We start from the raw sequence: 19,201 nt of genomic DNA on the forward strand, positions 1-19,201 counted from the left end.
TCCTAGTATCGGTAAAGAGGGGTGAGGGGTGACAGGTGGAGTTGATCACACACATGACACTCCCAGTACGTAATAAAAGTGATGTGCACTGTTTCCATGCTTTGCCTGGTGTGTTTCCTGTTTTACATAAGGCATTTTTTTTGTGTATATTATCCTTTGCCAGCTGGTGAAAGAAAATACCCCAAAGCACAATTTCTGAACAGCCTACGTCACGTGCTGTGTGGAATTTAATACTTACTTTCTGCTGTGTTTCTTCATTAATTTCTCTTCACAGTTGCCGAGTTCAATATTGAATTACGCTTCATGAGTCTTGCACATTTGGGTGCTACTCGCATGACTCCAACTCCAGAGCCGTCTCATTTCTGTCCTCTGACGTAAAATGGACTGTGTCCTACTTGTTACTAATGGGAAGAAATTCCAGGAAGCTGAGAAGCCTCACAACTTCCAGCTGTGGATTCCTCACTGAATTCATAACAACCGTACTAAATTTTTATACAGTTTCATTTTGGTCTGGTTGACATAGCTCTTTTCAAAACATATTGGGAGGATGCTGCTTTTTTTTTTTTTTCTAACCGTAGCAACCTGTTTCTAAAGCAGTTTTTGTTAAAATGTGTGGCTTGGCAAGGGTAATTTCAGCTCCTGAGAGAAGTGATGTTTTATATGAGATAATTAATACATTAACCACTTGTTCCCTGTGGATTTGGGGTCTAGTACAAGGGCAGGAAGTCAGGAAAGGATGGCAGTAACAGTGATGTGTCCCAACAGGGGTAGGCTCAAAGGCTGAGTATCTATCACAGAGGAGCGGGGACACAAAGCCAGCCTGGAGGACTTGGAAAGCGCTGGCCTGGGAGGTGACTGTGGGTAGATTGTGACGGCAGCAGTTTTTCTGGTGGAAAAGGGGTTGGAAGGTGGGGAGGCTTCCTAATGGAGCCACCAGCCTGCGTGTGCAGAGGCCTGGGGCAGGACCGTAGTGTGTTCATGGAGTGCTGAGAGGATGGAGTGTCTTACACGTAGAGTTCATTGAAGGGACAGGATGAGCATGAAATCAAAGTGGGGAAACAGGGAGCACAGCAGAAGGGCCTTCGGTGCCATGCTAGTGAGTTTCAACACTGAAAGCCTAGGGGGGTTTTAAGTGGGAGAGTGAGATACTCCGCATTTCTGGTGCCAGAGCGTTTGTGTTTTGTAAAAGCTCCCTCCATGGGACTCCGGCGTGTGGCCGTGGTTAAGGATGATTACTTAGCTCAAACTGCCTACGAACAGTTTTCAGAAACTGGAAGAACTTTTATTCCCCCTCCCTCCTTAAATATCAAACTGGCCTGTAGTCTTAGAGACTGACATCCTGTATGATTGATCAGGCTGCAAGGCATCTATTCAGTTTGTGTTACAAAGAAACATACAAATCAAAACAAAAATGAGGAAAAAATTTATTAATATCACTTAAAAGGTCCCAGACTTTACCAAGACGTGTAAATCCTTGTTCTATAAGGGGGGCTACTATTTGATTTTTAAATTTAGCTGTTGCAAGATTATGTTCTTATATAAATCAAATAGGTGAGGTCTAGAAAATGAGTGTTTCTAATTTCTCAGTTCTTAATGCCCTGATTTGAGCCTGGTAACTTGCATCATTTACCACCACCTGGTGACAGCCAGAACAAAATGCAGCTTTGTGAAGGGTAAATTGAAGGTCAAACTTACACATTTAATGCATCAAGAAGTGAGAGCAAAGGTGCCTAATGGAGTTCTTGCATACCAGCTATCTGGTACCCTGGATTTTGCAGTAGCTCCTAATTTGGGGGTTTCTCTGGGGGCATGTGTTTAGTAAGATCATCTTGGCTCAACTGGACCTCCAAGCATCTGTTCCGGATGGTTCTTCCCCTGAAGTCTATGGGATGGATTGTTTAGGGATGGCTGGATGGATTTGTTGATTCATTCATTTGTTATCTGATAATAGAAAGATGATCAAGGTCTTGACTCTTGGAAAGCTCACACTCTAGGGAAGGAGAAACATCAGTAATCACATAATAGTAGCTACGAGTGTGCTAGGTGCTACAAGAAATATTTCAAGATTCTTTGAAGTTAGTAGTCAGAAATAACACCAGCCACACAGGTATGTGACTTAAAGATTGTAAAAAAAGAACCAAAGGCTGGAGAGTCAGATGTTACTTGGAGAATATCAAACCCAGGAGCATGTGAGTCTACTTACTTTAGAAGCTAGGTGCCTCACATGGGAGGTTCTTCAGGACAGACCAATGTGGAGACTAAATTGGGCTTCAAGGTTGGCACCCCTTGGGGCTGGCAATGCACTGACTCTTCCATCCTTAGCATCCTTTTTGCTCTTATCTGAACAAGTCAACTCAGATCACAGACTATAATAGACAAGATGCTTCTGTAAGAAATGTTTCAGGATAAAAGCAAACCTGCACAGACAGCATTCATTTAGTCCAATAGCATAATTGCTTCTTGGCACACCATTGTTGAAAAACATGATCCTTTCTAGAAGCTGCAGCATCCTCAAATCCTTCTCCTGTCCACCTCCTTCTCCCCAGAACCAGGTTTCTCTCCTGGCTAACATCAGCCCTCTGCGCTCTCATGAGAATTCCAGAGACCGTCTCCCCACAGCACTCTCTCTAGGTGATGTCTTTGCCATTCATTGATTTATTTTTAAACTGCAATCTGGGGGACAGTGACCAGTAGGATCCTGTCAATATCTTACATGAGCTGCTCATTAAGGTGTTTTTAAACCACCTCTCTGGCTTTCCTTGCCTCACAAGCCACTTTGATTCTGCAGAGATAGTGAAACAATTTATTTGAAATCACTTTTTACATCATTTGATTAAATACTACCCTTGACTTTCTTGGAATCTTTTAGTTCCATTTTGCCTTTCATTTAAAGATTTTAAAAGTCAACTTTAAAAATCTTAATACTCTAAAAAGGAATGAAAAATGCACACCATGAGAATAATTTTTGGAAATGATTCCTACAGAAATGGAAGGAAATTTACACACAACAAACTTTAACCCTACCGCAACCCCGGAAGTATTCCACTTTTCTAACTTCTCCTCCAGCTTTTACTTTCATCATTGTAAACTTTTGTTTTTCTAGCCCTTGAGGCTTTTTGTAAACTTTCCATTTTGCAGTATATTTGTTTTTACTGTTTGTGTAATATACTCCATCAAATTGATGTTTTATAATTTATTACCTATTCCTTTAGTGCCAGACATTAAGGTTATTTCCATTTTCTCTCTATTATAAATAATGGGAGCAAGAACATCTTTATATATACAGCCTTTTCCTATGTTTGAATTATATCCTTAGGATAAATTCCCAGGAGTGGGATTAGTGGATCAAAGGGTATGAACAGCTTTATGGCTCTTAATATTTATTGCTAAATTGCCTGAAGGGTCATACTAATTTACAGTGCCGCCTGCAACACTGGAGACGCGCTGCCCCTCCCAGCCCTGCCAGCACTCCTTTCTCCATTCAGTAGTTTGGGTAAATTTAATACGTAGTCAAGGGTAACTCGTTACTGTTTTTAATTGGTAATGTCTTTAATTTTTATTAACATTGGACGTTTTTCTTACGGGTGTTTCTGTTCTATTTTGTATGGTTTACTTGTCATGTCAGAGGATTACATTTTTTTGACACCATGTGAAATTTAAAATATTTGATAATGAAAATGCCAAATGCACGTAGAACAGAGAGAATAATTGATGGAGCCCCCTGCATTACCCAGGTTCAGCAAATAGCAAGATTTGGCCATCCTTGCTTTATCTGCCCTTCCCGTTTTTCCCCTCTTGTGCAGTATTTTAAAGCAAATCCCAGACATTATACATATGTTTCCCGTAGACTTCACCATGCATCTCTGAACATATGGACTTTTTCTTACATAATTATAACATCATCATCACACCTAACAAAATTAATGGTAATTCCTTGCTTTTACTTAATACCGATCTGCAATAACATTTTCCAAAGTGTCCTTTTTTCTGATGCTTTGTTCCAGTCAGCCATTCATTGTGTTTACATTTAGTCATGTTTCTAAAGTCTCCTAATCTAGAACATCACTGCCCCCATCTGTCTCGACTACTTTTATTCCTACTCAAGAACTGAGTCATTTGTCTTGTAAAAATGTTCACATTCTGGGCTGGTAACCTCACGCCTGTAATCCAAGCCCTTTGAGAGGCCGAGACAGGTGGATCACCTGAGGTCAGAAGATCGGGACCAGCCTGGCCAATATGGTGAAACCCCGTCTCTACTAAAAATATAAAAAATAGCTGGATATGGTGGCACACTCCTATAGTCCCAGCTACTCAGGAGGCTGAGGCAGGAGAATCACTTGAATCCAGGAGGCAGACGTTGCGGTGAGCCGAGGTCCTGCCACTGCACTCCAGCCTGGGCAATAGAGCAAGACTCCATCTCAAACAAACAAAAAAGTTCACATTCTGGATTAAACTTTTTGTGTCCTTATTAGTTCTAGAAGCTTGACTGGATTAAGGCTGAACTTTTGGAAAGGCAAGAACACGTCATGGGTGATGCTGTGTGTTTCATCATATATCACTTCTGGGTGTACGTCAAGGCTGATGATGGATTCAAGTGGTGACAACCCAAAACACGACTGAACGTTTTATCTTCAGCTTTTATATCACTGTTTAATCTACCAATGATAGATGCTTGAAGACATTATTCATAGAAATGGCAGAATTGTGATTTTCTAATTCTATCTTTCCTTTACCATTGATAAACTGGAATTATTCTGTCAAGTAAAACTTTTCGTCATATACTAGGGCCTTTTAGAATCTCAAAATGCAGTTTGAACAAAGAAGCCAAGATACGTGCTTTATTTTTTTCTCCAAACGGCTTTCCAAGTAAGGACTTGATGCCTTTGTTACATCCAGTGGAGTCCAGTGAGCTGTTACTGTCTTCTTTTTAAAGAGGTGTAATACTCATGTTCTTTAATATCTATATATTTCATGTGTTTTACTCAATTATACCCATTATTTTTGATGTTCAGAATGTCCCATCCTTGACCCAAGGGGAGACGCCTCGTGTCCTTGTTTTCAGGCATAACAAGGTGTCTCAGGTTCATCTGGTTTATTTTTTGTCCCCTGAAATGAGCCATTCCACCAAGATGTCCCGTGTTTTTTTTTAGTGGGGAATGCTATTTAAAGACCACAGTCTGGACATATTATGTTCTTATTGTTTCCAAGTTCTCTCATTAGGAATGAGAAATTATGAATTCATACTGATACCGTCATTTCAAATTTAACAAAACTTTGTTTACTTCTTTGATTTCATGCTTGTATTGCTTTCTCTTACAGTAAAAATCTGGGTTCCAAACGTGATGATACTACAATATGTATCAAATGGTTTCAAGATAGCATCAGTGTTACTAATAACAATCTTCCCAGTGAATGAGCGTTCACTTTGCAACTCTGTTTATCTTTAACATTCCGCTAAGAATATAGTGTCAAATTACTGTATTCTAACAACACTTGGATTAATACTTCTTGCCAATTTGATATATATCGTTTCTTCAATTCAGTTTGTTCTCAGATTTTAGGGCTTACTTTTTTCTTTTTGGTTTCATTTTATTTTTTGAATCTATAAAATATGCTTTCAAAGCTAAACCTACGTAACAAGGCTTATGTTTATTACATAACCCTATGTAATAACTTATGTTATTCTATCTCATTCACTCAAGTTCTTCCCTTTCCCTATTGGAAGCTATTTATTAATAATTAGGGTTTATTTTTTCTTTGCCGTTTTTCTCTTGCAAGTGTATATGCATTCACGTGTCCCCACCTGTTTTACATCAAAGCTAGTATACTGTCGCCCTTACAATACACTTTATCAGAGTGTTCGAGATCTTTTGCGTTTTTTGGAAGATTATACAGACCTCCATCATACCATGGTTTGTATAACCAGTCACTTATTGATGGAGTTGTTTTGTGTTTTCTAAAATAACAAAAATTCTTTCTTCATATCATTTCATATTTTGGCCAATGTATCTTTGGGATCTTTTCCTAAAAATGGAATTGCTGAGTCAAAGGGTAAATGCACATGTGCTTTTCCTAGATACTGCTAGATTCACTTCCATAGGAATGGTGTCATTTTGTGCTGAGAGAGATTTTAAAATTGGTTTTGTTTTGTTTTGAGATAGGGTCTCACTTTGTCACCAGGCTGGAATGCAATAGCACCATCATAGCTGACTACCACCTTGACCTCTTGGGCTCAAGCAGTCCTCTCACCTCAGCCTTCTAAGTAGTTGGGACTACAGGGACACGCCACCACACCCAGCTAATTTTTTGATTTTTTGTAGAGATAGGGTCTCACTGTGTTGCTCAGGCTGTTCTTGAACTCCTAAACACAAGCAATCCTCCTCCCTTGGCCTCCCAAAGTGCTGGGATCCTAGAAGTGAACTACTGTGCTTGGCCTGAGAGTGATTTTTTAAAATACCTTTGTGAGCACACACATTTAATATACAGGATTTTTGGAAGGTTAATGTGTTGTTAATGAACCTACATACTGTTCCCACTATTATGCGTAACATGGCCTGGTGCAGAATACTCTGGTTCCTGCTTTCAGGGAAGCTACGGTTTGTCTAGGGAGACATGATATATGACTGAAAAACAAAGAGTAGTCTAAGATAGAATATATTATGCAAGCAAAGATGAGTCTTTTTAGGAAGCCTTTCCTGCTTACTCCAGGCCACATGAGTCTTCAGTCCTCTGAATTTCAACACTTTTAATGAGACTTCTAGTGATCCTTTTTTCTAACCAACTTTTGACGCTTGATTGAACAAATATAAATGTTTTGAATAACACAGCCAAATGTTTGAAATACAGCCTGCCTCATAAATTCAAGCTGAATAATCATTTTTTGGAGAGATCTGTCTATATTTCCCAAGGCATGTTCTCTGGAAGATCTACTGGATGTTTTAAAGGGTTACACAGCAAAATCAGTGTGGGAATGTTGAGTTAATCAAAGCTAATGAACTGTGACTCCAAAATCATGTCTGCTGTCCCAAGCTCACCTGCTCACAGAATCCCCCTGTCATGGAGCATCTCGTGTTAATACTGTTCCACAAAGCACAGAGAATCAGTATACAGGCTGTTTCAGTGAAAACCATCCAACCCCATTGGAAATGAGGAAAAATAGAAATAAAAATAAAAACAAATGAAAACCAAAGGCATGTATTCCAGTTGATAAACTTATACGGTTGTATATTTTTGATTAATAATTTTCTATCCCTTCCTTTCTAGATTGAATCATTAAAGAAAAAGTTGCAACAGAAACAGCTCTTAATACTGCAGCTTTTAGAAAAGGTATCTTTCCTAGAAGGAGAGGTAAGAAGCTCTGTTTCTTTAAGTTGATGTCTTCTCTACCATTAAATTTTATGTTCCTAAGCCTACCACCAACACTTAATTAAAAATATGGCTATTTCCCGGCCTTATAAAATTGATTGAGGGTTAACTGCCAGCCTTGAAAATGAGGTTCTGACGGCGGCTTTTCCTTTACCACTGGACTCTGCCCATTCCAGTTGCTGCTCACTTCTGCTTTTTGGCTCTAGTTTTTCTTATTCAAGAATCATCCTAGCAAGCCTGATAAGCTGTGGATTAGCATTAATAATGCCTCACATTCGTGCAGTGCTTTATAATTTGTGAGATAGGTTCATATACATTCCTCACATGATTCTCTCTGCAACTTCAAGAAAGGCAAGACAAAGATGATTATGTCTGTATTAATAAATGAGGAAATGGAGGCGCAGAGAAGACAGGTGGTTTTGCTCAAGGTCACCCAGCTTAATAAATGCCAGAGCCAGGTTGAAAGACACCTAATCCGGTGCTCCTCTGGCACAGCGAGGGAAGATGTTTTAGAAGAGACTTAATTTTTCCTGGAACTTTCAGATGCTTCGGATTCTTGGCTTTCTGGCTTTTTGAAAGTCATTTGGGGATTTTGTGCAGGTTCCAGAGAAGAAAATTATGGGGTTGGTAGAACCTTACAAGGTTAGATATTAATAGAAGAAGAGGCCAAAAGCTATTTGCTCTAAAGGCTCTTTATTAAGAGCTTGGCATTGAGCCTTTGCCTTTTGAGACTTCGTGAAAAGCTGGTTTGCCAAGCACCTGTCCTTGTCTGTGCTCGTCCTCACAGTCCTTCCCCAGTGAGACAGCCCAGCAGACAATGATGAAGTAAGAAGAAAGGGAAGAGACGACTTTGATTAAGCCCTGGTGTGTGTTGGGCACTGATAGTTACTTTGGATATGTTCTGTGTAACACAGAAGTTAAGAGTGGAATCCAACCTGCCCAAGTGTGAACCCTGGATCTGCTTCTTATCAGTTGGGTGATAATTATAAGAAATTTCTTATAATTATAAAGGAGGGATCATAACTGTGCTATGTGTGGGTGACGGTGAAATGAGAATGTATAGGAGGTGCCTGGCATGTACTAAGCATGCAATAATTTTAAACACATTATTGTTGTTCTCTCTTTATTAAAAGGGATGCCCTCTGAGTTAGATGATATTTCCCCCTTTTATAGATGGGGAAACTGAGGTTCAGGGACATTAGGAAATCTGCCCCAGGTTACAGTAGAGATGGGCAAGCCTGGATCCAGAGCCTGAGCTCTGAACCACCATGTTTGAGTGGGTAGTGAGCTAGGCCTTCATTTACTCTGTATTTGAGGGGTTGCCTTACAGCAGCCATAACCAGAAGTCCCTCGTGGCCCACAGGGGCCTGATACCAGATTCAAGGCCCAAGAATCTCTGTCTCTTGAAGCTGAGTAAATGAGTATTTTCCCCATTTCCACTCCTATCATCCCCTCCACAGTCACTGGTTTCGGCGCCAGCCTTGTGAATGAACATTTCTGTTTCTAAGATTTCCTTCTGAAATTGCAGCTCCCAGTGGGAGGAAGCACACCTTCCCTGTAAGAGTCAGAAAATGAGTGCCCTGGGGGACATTCGTGTGTCCAGAGGGCAGTCACAGGAGAGAGGAAAGAGACGCTCACAGCAGAGGCAGAAGGTCCCCCAAGATGACGTCCCTACCCCCACCTCTGGCTGTGCTGCTAGAGCAAGCTCTCCTACTGGTAGATTCTTAAATGTCCAAGGGCACATGCCACATGGGGAGTAGTCTTAGAAATAGCTATGGTTTGTTTATTAAACTCATCTCTTACCTTAGTTTGGGTCGCTCCCAGGAAGCCCCACTAGGGGAATGGGGAACTGAGACAGGGAAGGGGAGAAAGCCCATAGCGGTGTCATATCAAGGAGGTTGCCCTGGGGACAGCTGAGGCTCGCTTGTTCGGGGGATCTCTGGGAGACAGTGTGGAAGCGGCCTTGAGTTTTCCTTACTGAAGGGCCAGAAAAACCTGGGGCATTTGTCCACTAACTCCCATCAGTCACTGGCCGAGGCCCGCTCAGGGAGTCTGTGGCAGTTCTGGGCTCCCCTCGGCAGAGCCAGTTAGACTCGGGTGGTCACAGGAAGCCCTCAGATAAAGAATCCTCAGTGACCTGTCAGGAAACAGGAATGCCCCGAGGATAAGGGGTGGGCAGAGTGTCGGCCGTGTCTATCTAATGAGCGAGACTTTGAAAACCAGGTTTTTCTTGAGCATTATCAATAGTGATTATCAATTTGATAATAATGATCATCAATTTGATTGACTAAATTCCCTGAAACTATTTAAATTCCAGTACAAAATTACTATGGCTAATTGCCTTTGGCCACTTGAGACATCCACCTTAAACAGCAGACAACATATGCAAAATAAGTTACATAATGACAAGATTTAATAATACACTTAGACTTAAACCTATTCTAAAATATTAGATATCATGGGTTTTAATTTATTTTGTCATTGTTTCTGTTCTTGTTCTTTTTTTTTTAACCTTCCTGAGGCCATCGTTTTACTTCTTTCAATATTTTCTTAGGGTTAACATCATTTTGATATCTTCCAAACAGGTGCAGTCATCTTTGAGATCCAAAAGAGAAAGGATACCTTCTCCAAATGGCTGAGATTAGAGGACGTGGGTTGCATAGGTTCTCGGTTGAGTCATAGGCCCCTCGGTGGCTTCTTCCAAGGTTGTTCAAACTCAGGACGCCTTATCACGGTCTTTAGCTCTATTAAAAACGTATGCATTCTTTATCAATATTTCACCACACATAGCTAGGTCATGGTGAGATTTCCTCTCCTAGGAGATCAGAGGTGACTTGCAAATACTTGGTTTTCCACTTTGACTCTCTGACTAGTTGATCATGTTACACACACTCTGCTGATGCTGTTCCTTGCTAATTGTGGATGGTCGCTAATGCCTACACTTTGCTGCCATGCTGAGCAGTCCTTCTCCGGGCCCTGAAGTCCTGGGATGACCTAACTTATGTGTTCTTTTGTTATTCTTTCTAACATAACACAGAAAACGTTTAAACAGATATCTAATTAATACTTTCTAAACGAAACCACAAAAGTTTTGGTAGATAAATCTGGTAGCTCCCCATCTTATTAATAAATAGATACATTTATTAAGGGTGCAGTTGCAGACTCCGGACTCAGACTGCCTGAGTACAAATCTCAGCTCTGCCACTTAGCAGTGATGTGGTATTGAGCAAGTTACTTATGTGTCCTATGCCTCAGTTTACTTATTGGTCAATAGGAACCCTCTCTGTGAGATGGCATCCTCTCCACAAAGTTGTTATGATGATTAAATGTGTGAATACTTAAGTGATTAGAAAAATGTCTCGCTCATGGTAAATGCCATATGTGTAACTGTTTCTTTAATTGCCTGGGTCCCAGGGATTCTTTCATTGTCATTGATAAATATTTTAGATTTATAGCTATGTCCCATAATGAATCACTCTTTTTCTTTTGCTCATCCTCAAAGTTCGCGACTGTCATCAGACTCTGCTGTGTGATAATTTAACAAAGAGTATTTCACCTTTCGGTGAACATGAGCGGGGCTGGGACTGGTCAGGTCCCACTAGCAGGCCACAGGGCCCAGAAGTCCTTTGCCTGCAGCAACCCGAGAGGTTCATCCCGGGAAGGTGAGGCTGGATGTGAATCTAATAGACTGGCAATATTTCAGCTTCTTTTAGCAGTTGGCCCCAGTATTTGTGGAATTCATAGGTGTTTGGGATTCATAACAGGATTTAGAGTTGGAGCGTCATAAGCTGACAGTCTTATGTGATGTCATTGCTCCCATTATTTGTTCTGGCTGCATGCCCAGGCAGTATTTAGGGATTTACTGATCATTGATCGTGCCTGTGCTCCTCTTAGCCACAATGCTCTTGGTTTTTCTTCTTCTTTTTTTTTTTTGAGATGGAGTCTTGCTCTGTTGCCCAGGCTGAAGTGCGGTTCAGCTCACTGCAACCTCCGCCTCCTGGGTTCCAGTGATTCTCCTGCCTCCGCCTCCTGAGTAGCTGGGACTACAGACACACACCACCATGCCTGGCTAATTTTTGTATTTTTAGTAGAGATGGGTTTTTACCATGTTGGTCAGGCTGGTCTTGAACTCCAGACCTTATGATCTGCCCACCTCTGCCTCCAAAAGTGCTGGGATTACAGGAGTGAGCCACCGCACCTGGCAATGCTGTTGTTTTTAAAGAAGCAACAGTTATTTATCTTAGTTTCAGACTGAAGAGCCTTGGTTCTGACACATGTCCTCACTTACTGCAGTTTCTAGCTGTTCCCCAAGAACATTTTAGCTCTTCTCCTTCTTGAGTTACAGGTTCAGGACTGCATGGCTTATCCAGCGCTGTGCTGGAGCTGCTTCATACTGGTTAATGAAAGTGGAAGACATGCATTGCTTCTCAGGTCTCCATTCAGGGATGCCATGTGGGTCACTTGAAATCAGCCATGGAGGAGGTCTTTATACCACAGAAACCGACATACGTCACAACGAGAGCTTTTTAACCTAGGGATTCTATTGTCTAAAATTTACTAGGACACCCCTGGTATTATTTAACTCTCCAGTTGGATCTAAGGGCTTTGTGTTTTCACCCTGACACCTCTGCTTACAAGCAGAGTAAGTCTGGTCGGGTAATTCTACCCCTCTGAGCATCAGTTTCAGCATTTGTGAAATGGGGATAATTACTCCCACTTGAAAGAATTTTTTATGATTAACTATTATATACAAAACATTTAGAACTGTGCTTGGCATGGTGCAAAAGGTGGACAACTGTTAATTCTTTCTTCATTACTCAGCATTTTTGAGATTTAGGTTCTGACTCACATTCTGCCATTATCTGTGCATGACCTTGGGCCATCATGCCATCACCAACTGGGGCTCAGTCACTTCATCTTTCAAAAGGGGAGAAGGCTTAGATCAACTCTGAGATTATTATCATTTTTCATGTTTGAAAACTTGGTTGAAATGTTGGAGTCACAATCGGATACTGGACAAACAGTACGGGGAGCACCCTCTACCTGATCCTGGGCTCGGAGAAGAGGACAGGCCCTTTCCTAGGTCACGGCGGACCCTCTAGAATCCTTCTCCTTTTCTTTTAAAACAGAGGATATGAATTGTTTCAGTCCCTGGATTCATCATTTGTGCTCACCTATGTTTAAACTCATTAGATTTTGAACTCCCTCCTCCCCCTGCCCCAAACCCAAACGACACAGCACACTCTTAAAAGCTTGCTCTGGCCTGGCCCTGTCGGACTATATTTTCATCAACCGATTTAACATCTTTCTGATCTCGCTGATAAGTGAGAACATGTGGTGTTTGTGGACATAAACATGGGAACAGTAAACACCGGGGATTACTAGAAGCGGGAGAGAGGGAGGGGGACAAGGTCTGAAAAACTACCTACCAGGTACTACGCTTATTACCTGGGTGACGGGCTCAGTCACACCCCACACCTCAGCATCCCGCAATATACCTTTCTCAAACCTGCACATGTGCCCTCTGATTCTAAAATAAAGGTGAAAAAGAACATCTTCCTGATAACAAAAATATGCCCATTCTTTCCCTTTTTTTTTCAAACATTTTTTTATTGGCTCAACTTCTGGAGAAGAAATATTCTCTATTTCCTGTATAGAAAATGTTCTTAAAATAACATTCCCAGCATTATAAGGTTGGTGAGCTTTCTGAAACTCTAAACAGATTCCATTACACTTTATTTTGTTGAAAATCCTATACGTACAGCTCAATTCAAAAGTCAGAGGAAAGGAGTCACATGTCTTGGTTTTTCCATCCTGTGTTTCATGTATGTTGCGTGGCACCTGAGCCTCTCAATGTGTCTGTTGTGCATACTTGGGACTATTATTAATTTTTCCGTGTGATGTTGGAGCAGCAGCACCGGGCACCAGGCTTCCCACATGCATTTTATGGAACACACACTCAGTGTATGTGCTACAGCCCCTGGGCTGCCCACTCCCCTGGGCCTGAGGGAAATGGTGGAGGAGGTGACCGCCAAACAGTGGTGACATAATTTCCAAAAAATGCCCAGAGGTGCTACCCGTCTTCTTCCTTCGTGGAAGGCACATGCACCTCTCAAGCCATCGGGTGCTATTCATTACACATATAAACACAAGGGGGTGGTGTTTGAAAGCGGGAGAACCATGCAATTTGCTTCTCAATCCCAGAAGCAGTCTTTTTTGGAACACAGTCCAGGCAGCGGTCCGACGCTATTTTTTTGTCATTCCACTGTAATCATGTTCTGCAAGACTGAGAAGCAGATAGTCTTCTATCAAGTCCATTAATTTTATTTTTTAAGGTAATTTCTTAAATCTGCCCCACTCTCTCTATCTCTTCTTTTACTGCCCATGTTCAGGCTCACCATCTTTTATTTTTTACCTTCTCAACTTAGTTATTTATTAACTTACATAAATAAGTTTCTGTTATTTATAAACTTACATAAATAAGTTATTGTTATTTATGAACTGCCATAAATAAGTGTTTCTGTTTAAGTTTAAAATCCACTGAGTTTTGACAGTGTGTATACCCATGAAATAACCACTGCAGTCAAGATCTAGAACATTTCTATCACCCCACCAAAGAGTCTCTGTTTCACTTTGCAGCACAGCATTCCATTCATCCCTAGGCAATTCCTGGTGTGTGTTTTTTTTTTTTTTTTGGCAGTGTCGACTCACTTTTTATCACTTTTATCACTTTGGGTCACTATAGATTTCCATGTAGTGGGAATCCACCGTATGATTCCATTTGTGTAAATGGAATCATGCAGCATGTACTCTTCTGTGTCCAGCTTCTTTCACTCAGCATAATGATTTGAGACACATCTAAGTTGTGTGCATTCCCTTTTGTTGCAGAGTGGTATTCCATTTCATGAATACATTGCAGTTGATCCATTCACCTGACAAAATACCTTTGAGTTGTTTCCAGCTTGGGGCTATTGTGAATAAAGCTGCAGTGAACATTACAGTACAAGTCATTGTGTGGACATAGTTTTAATTCCTCTTGGGTAAATTTCTAGTAGGGGAACAGCTGGGTTTTAAGAGTGCGTGTAAGTTTAACTTTTTAAGACACTGTCAGTCTTTCAAAGGGTTGTAGTATTTTAATTTCCGAGCAGTTTGAGTATACCAGTGTCTCCACATCCTAACCCAGACCTAGTATTGCCAAACTTTTAAATTTAGCCATTCAGTGTTACAGCTCTTTTAGAATTTGTCTAGCAGGCTTTCTGGCTTTGAAAGCCCCCAAAGTAAAAATATAAGCAAAATAAATAAATAAATAAATTGAGTGATGCTGGGGTGTGTAGAGTGCTATCTCATTATGGTTTTAATGTGCATTTCCTTGTCGACTGGTGATGCTGAGCACCTTTTCTTCTTTTCAAGAATCTTTTCATATACTTTTTGCCATTTATAAGTCTCATCTTTTGAAGTGTCTGTTCCAATCTTTAGTTCATTGTTTCATTGAGACTTTTTTCCTTACTCTTAAGTTGGAAGAGTTCTTTGTATATTCTGGATTCGAGTCCTTTGTCAGATACATGTACTGTGAACATTTTCTCCCATCTTGTGACTTGCTTTTTTGTTTGCTTAATGATATCTGTTGAAGATATTTCTTTTTCTTTTTCTTTTCTTTCTTTTTTTTTGTGTGTGATGAGGTCTTGCACAGTCACCCAGACTGGAGTACAGTGGTGCGATCTTGCCTTGATGCAGCCTCGACCTCCTAGGCTTAAGCTATCCTCCTACCTCTTAGTTTCCTTAGTAGCTGGGACTACAGGTGCATGCCACCACGCTCTGCTAATTTTTGTATTTTTAGTAGAGACGGGGGTTTTACTATGTTGCCCAGGCTGGTCTCGAACTCCAGAGCTCAAGGGATCCACTCACCTCAGGCTCCCAAAGTGCTGGGATTATAGGCATGAGCCAGTATGCCAGGCACTGTTGAAGAGATTTTTATTTTTTATAAAGTTCAATTAACAATTTGTTTCTTTTATGATTTATGTGTTTTGTGTCGTAAGAAATGTTTGCCTAGTACAAGGTCACAAATATTTTCTCCTGTGGTTTCCTCTAAGAATTTTATGGTTTTTGCTTTTTTGTTTAGATGATCCATTTTAAGTTGATTTTTGTGTTTTGTATGAAATGAAGGAATTAATACTCTTTTTCTACACAGATGCTCAATTCTTTCCTTTTAATGTCTCTTTAATTTCTAATATTGATTATTTATACTCTCTCTCTCTCCCTATCTTATACACTCTCTGTTTCTCTTTCTCTTCTTTGACCAGATAGTGGGTTATCGATTTTCGCTGATTTTTAAAAATAATTTAGAAAGGTTTTGGCTTTGGTGGCTCCCTCCATGGTGTGTCTTGTTATGTTTTATTGACTTTTGCCCTGATGCTCATTACTTCCCTCCTTCTACTTATTTTGGGATTACTTTGCTCTTCTTTTTCTTGCTTCTTGAGGTAGAACTTAGGTCATTGATTTTAGGCCTTTCTTCTTTTTCAGTATAAACCTTTAAAGCTATAAATGTCCTTTTAATCTCTGTTTCAGCTGCATCCCACAAGCTTTGATATACTGTATTTTTATTATCATCCAGTTCAAAATATTTCCTAATTTCCCTTGACATTCTTCTTGGATTTATGGATTATTTAGAAGAAGGCTAATTTCTAAATAGTTGAAATTTTCATTGATATCTTATTTTTTATTTCTAATTTAATACTGTTGTAGTCAGAGAACACAGCTTGTATGATTTTAACTTAATTTATTGAGACTTACTTTATGGCTCAGCATATAGTTTCAATTAAATTTTTGTGAAAAAAATATCTTGCTGTTGTGTATGTTCTACAAATATCAATTGGGTTTAGGTGGTTGACACTGTTGTTTAGGTAACTGACATTTTTCTTGGATTTTGTGTAATTGTCCTATCAATCGCTGAAAGGTGTTACAATCCCTGACCATGGTTTTAGACTGTCTTGTTCTTTGTTTTTACTTTATGTATTTTGAAGCTCTGTTACTAGGTACATACACATTTTTCTTATGTCTTGATGATGAGTTGATCTTTACGATATGAAATGTTGCTCACTACTTTTTTTAATACTCTTTGCCTTAACATCTGTTTTAAGTGATATTAATTGGAGTAATTCCTACCCTGTTACATTTACTGTTTACATGGTAATCTTATTCCAGCAACTTAATTTTCACCTGATTTGTATCTCTGTATTTAAAGTACTTCTCTTATAGACAATAGTTGGACTTGTTTTTTTTTTTTTTTTTTTGAGCGGAGTCTTGTTCTGTCGCCCAGGCTGGAGTGCAGTGGCGCGATCTACGGTCCCTGCAACCTCCACCTCCCTGGCTCAAGCAATTCCTCTGCCTCAGCCTCCTGAGCAGCTGGGACTACAGGCGCCATCATGCCCAGCTAATTTTTGTATTTTTAGTAGAGATGGGGTTTCACTGTGTTGGCCAGACAGGTCTTGAACTCCTGACCTCATGATCTGCCCACCTCGGCCTCCCAAGATGCTGGGACTACAGGCATGAGCCGCTGCACCCAGCTGGGAGTTGCTTTTTTATGCATTGTTATAGTCTCTGCTGTTTAATTGGAATATATAGTTTACTCATATTTAATTATATTGATAGGATTGTTTCATTATTTGTTTTCTGTTTGTTCCTTCTGGTTTGTTTTGCTTATGTTGCTTGCTTGCCTTTTTGTTCTTCCTTTTTGCCTTCTTTTAGATTACTTCAATTTTTTAAGATGCCAATTTAATTTACCCGTTGGCATTTTTGCTGTATCTCTTTTCTCTAATATGTTAGTGGTTACTCCGGGTATTGCAGTATACATTATTAGCTGTTCACTGCCCACCTAGAGATAATATTATACCATTTCTTGTAAAATGTAGAAATCTTGCAATGATATAGTTTCATTTACCCCTGTGCCTGCAGTTATAATTGTTATAGGTACTGTATCTATATACATTATAAAACCATGATACATTGTTATCATTTTTGCTTTAACAATCATATGTATTTTAAAGCTATTAAGAGAAACTAGATTCTTTCATATATACTCCATTTCTGATGGTCTGAGTTTTCCTCTGATGTCATCTCTCTTCAGCCTGAAGAACTTTTATTTAGAATTTTGTGAAGTGCAGGCCAGGTGGTAAAACATTTTCTTAGTTTTTCTTATTTGAAAGTAAGGTCTTTATTTCACCTTTGTTATTGGAAGATATAGAGCTCTAAGTTGACAGTTCATTTATCTCAGTACTGATTGTTTCTGCTTTTCATGGTTTTTAATGAGATATCTGTGTAATGCAAATGATTATGCCCCTGTATGTAAAAGGTTGCTTTCGAGATTTTTCTTCATTTGTGGTTTTCAGAAGTTTGACTGTGATGTGTTTCTCTTTGAATTTATCCTGTTTGGGGATTGCTGAACTTCTTGAAGTTGTAAAGTTATGTCTTTCACCAAATTTGGGGAGTTTTCAGCTACTATGTTTTAAAATAATTTTTCTGGTTTAGTTTTCCTCTCCTTTCTTCGTTTGATTCAAAAATCCTTGTTAGGTTTTTCAAGCTGTTTCACAGTTCTGCAACGCTCCATTTGTTGCTTTCAGTCTTTTATTTCTCTACTTTCAACTGGATAATTTCCAGTAATGAATATTCAAGTTTACTGACTTTTTCCTTTATCATCTTCAGTCTTAAGTCCATCTACTGACTTTAAAAAAAAAATTCAGGTATTGTACTTTCCTGTTCTAAAATGTCCATTTAGTTCTTTTTTATATTTTCTATTGATTTTTTTTACTACTTCATTAATTGTAAGCATATTTTTCTTTGTCTCACTGATCACTGTTATGATGGCTGCATTAAAGTCTTTGTCTGAAAATTCCAACGTTTGAGTTATATCAGAATTGGTGTCTGTTGATTCTCTTTTCCCTTAGGAATGGGTAATATGTTCTTGACTCTTTATATGTCACATAATTTTGGATTATAAGCTGGACATTGTGAGTGCTTTGTTGGGTTTTGTTTTAAAAGGCAATGAATTTAGCTAGACCCAACTACATCCTGCTTGTCTATGATAGGTGATGGCAGATCTCAGTCCAGTTCTTTAAACATTAGCTGCAAGCTTCTTTCAGTTTTCTCCAGAGACGTGCATGGTTCAATGGTCTACCAGAGACTTGAGCTGAGTCTGTATACAAGAATTTAGTGTTTCCCCACTACTCTGACTCTCCTCTTTTGCCTTCTCCCCTAATGTTAGTAGCCCTGGCCTCTTCCTCCTGGTTTCTCCTACCAGAAAGGTGGTCTTTCTCTTAAGTTTTTACTATATCTGTACTGCCACCACCATGGCTGTGCTGCTCTCAGGGCAAAGCTGACAGAAAAAGAAAAATAATAAACAAAACACAGAGAATACAGAGAACTGCTTGCCTCGTGCTTCAAGTTTCACCTCATCTCCAAAACTTGCCTGTCTTTGTTCACTTCCCTAGAGACCTCATTAGTTGCTTTTAATCGGTTATCCAGAATGTATAGCTCTGATTTGCGGCGGGATCAGTATGTTGAGCGCACACCCTACTGCAAGTGCAGCCCCCACTCATTGAGCTGAATAATTGCAGTGGCCTTCCTACTGCCTTTAGTCTTATTTCCCTCCAATCCAACTTTCACTTGGGAGCCAGGTGATTAAAAGAAATTCTGGTGCTGACCTTGCTATTATAAGATTGATTTGAACTTACTGTAGTGGCATACGTAGCCTTTTGTAACTAACTTCTGCGCACCTGTATAATGCAGTAATGTGCCTTTTCTCAACCCTGTGTGTTTCCACAGTTCTGGAATACTCATCCCC

General features: G+C 39.8%; 1 protein-coding gene and 1 pseudogene across 4 annotated transcripts in view; both read left to right on the forward strand.

The window, feature by feature from the left end:
• The window catches only part of MYZAP (myocardial zonula adherens protein), a 125,889-nt gene that overhangs the window by 94,731 nt on the left and 11,957 nt on the right, over positions 1-19,201 (forward strand). For all 4 annotated transcript variants that reach the window (XM_012443032.2, XM_012443031.2, XM_012443033.2 and 1 more), the window contains exon 11: positions 7,264-7,347. In XM_012443032.2, coding sequence (XP_012298455.2) covers positions 7,264-7,347 — 84 coding nt within the window. The remainder of the gene's footprint in view (positions 1-7,263; positions 7,348-19,201) is intronic.
• LOC135268709 (U7 small nuclear RNA) lies at positions 14,583-14,639 on the forward strand (annotated as a pseudogene).

The sequence above is a fragment of the Aotus nancymaae genome, unplaced genomic scaffold (assembly GCF_030222135.1).
Source record: "Aotus nancymaae isolate 86718 unplaced genomic scaffold, 86718_ANA_hifiasm-v0.15.2.pri h1tg000041l, whole genome shotgun sequence".
Classification (NCBI taxonomy): Eukaryota; Metazoa; Chordata; class Mammalia; order Primates; family Aotidae; genus Aotus; species Aotus nancymaae.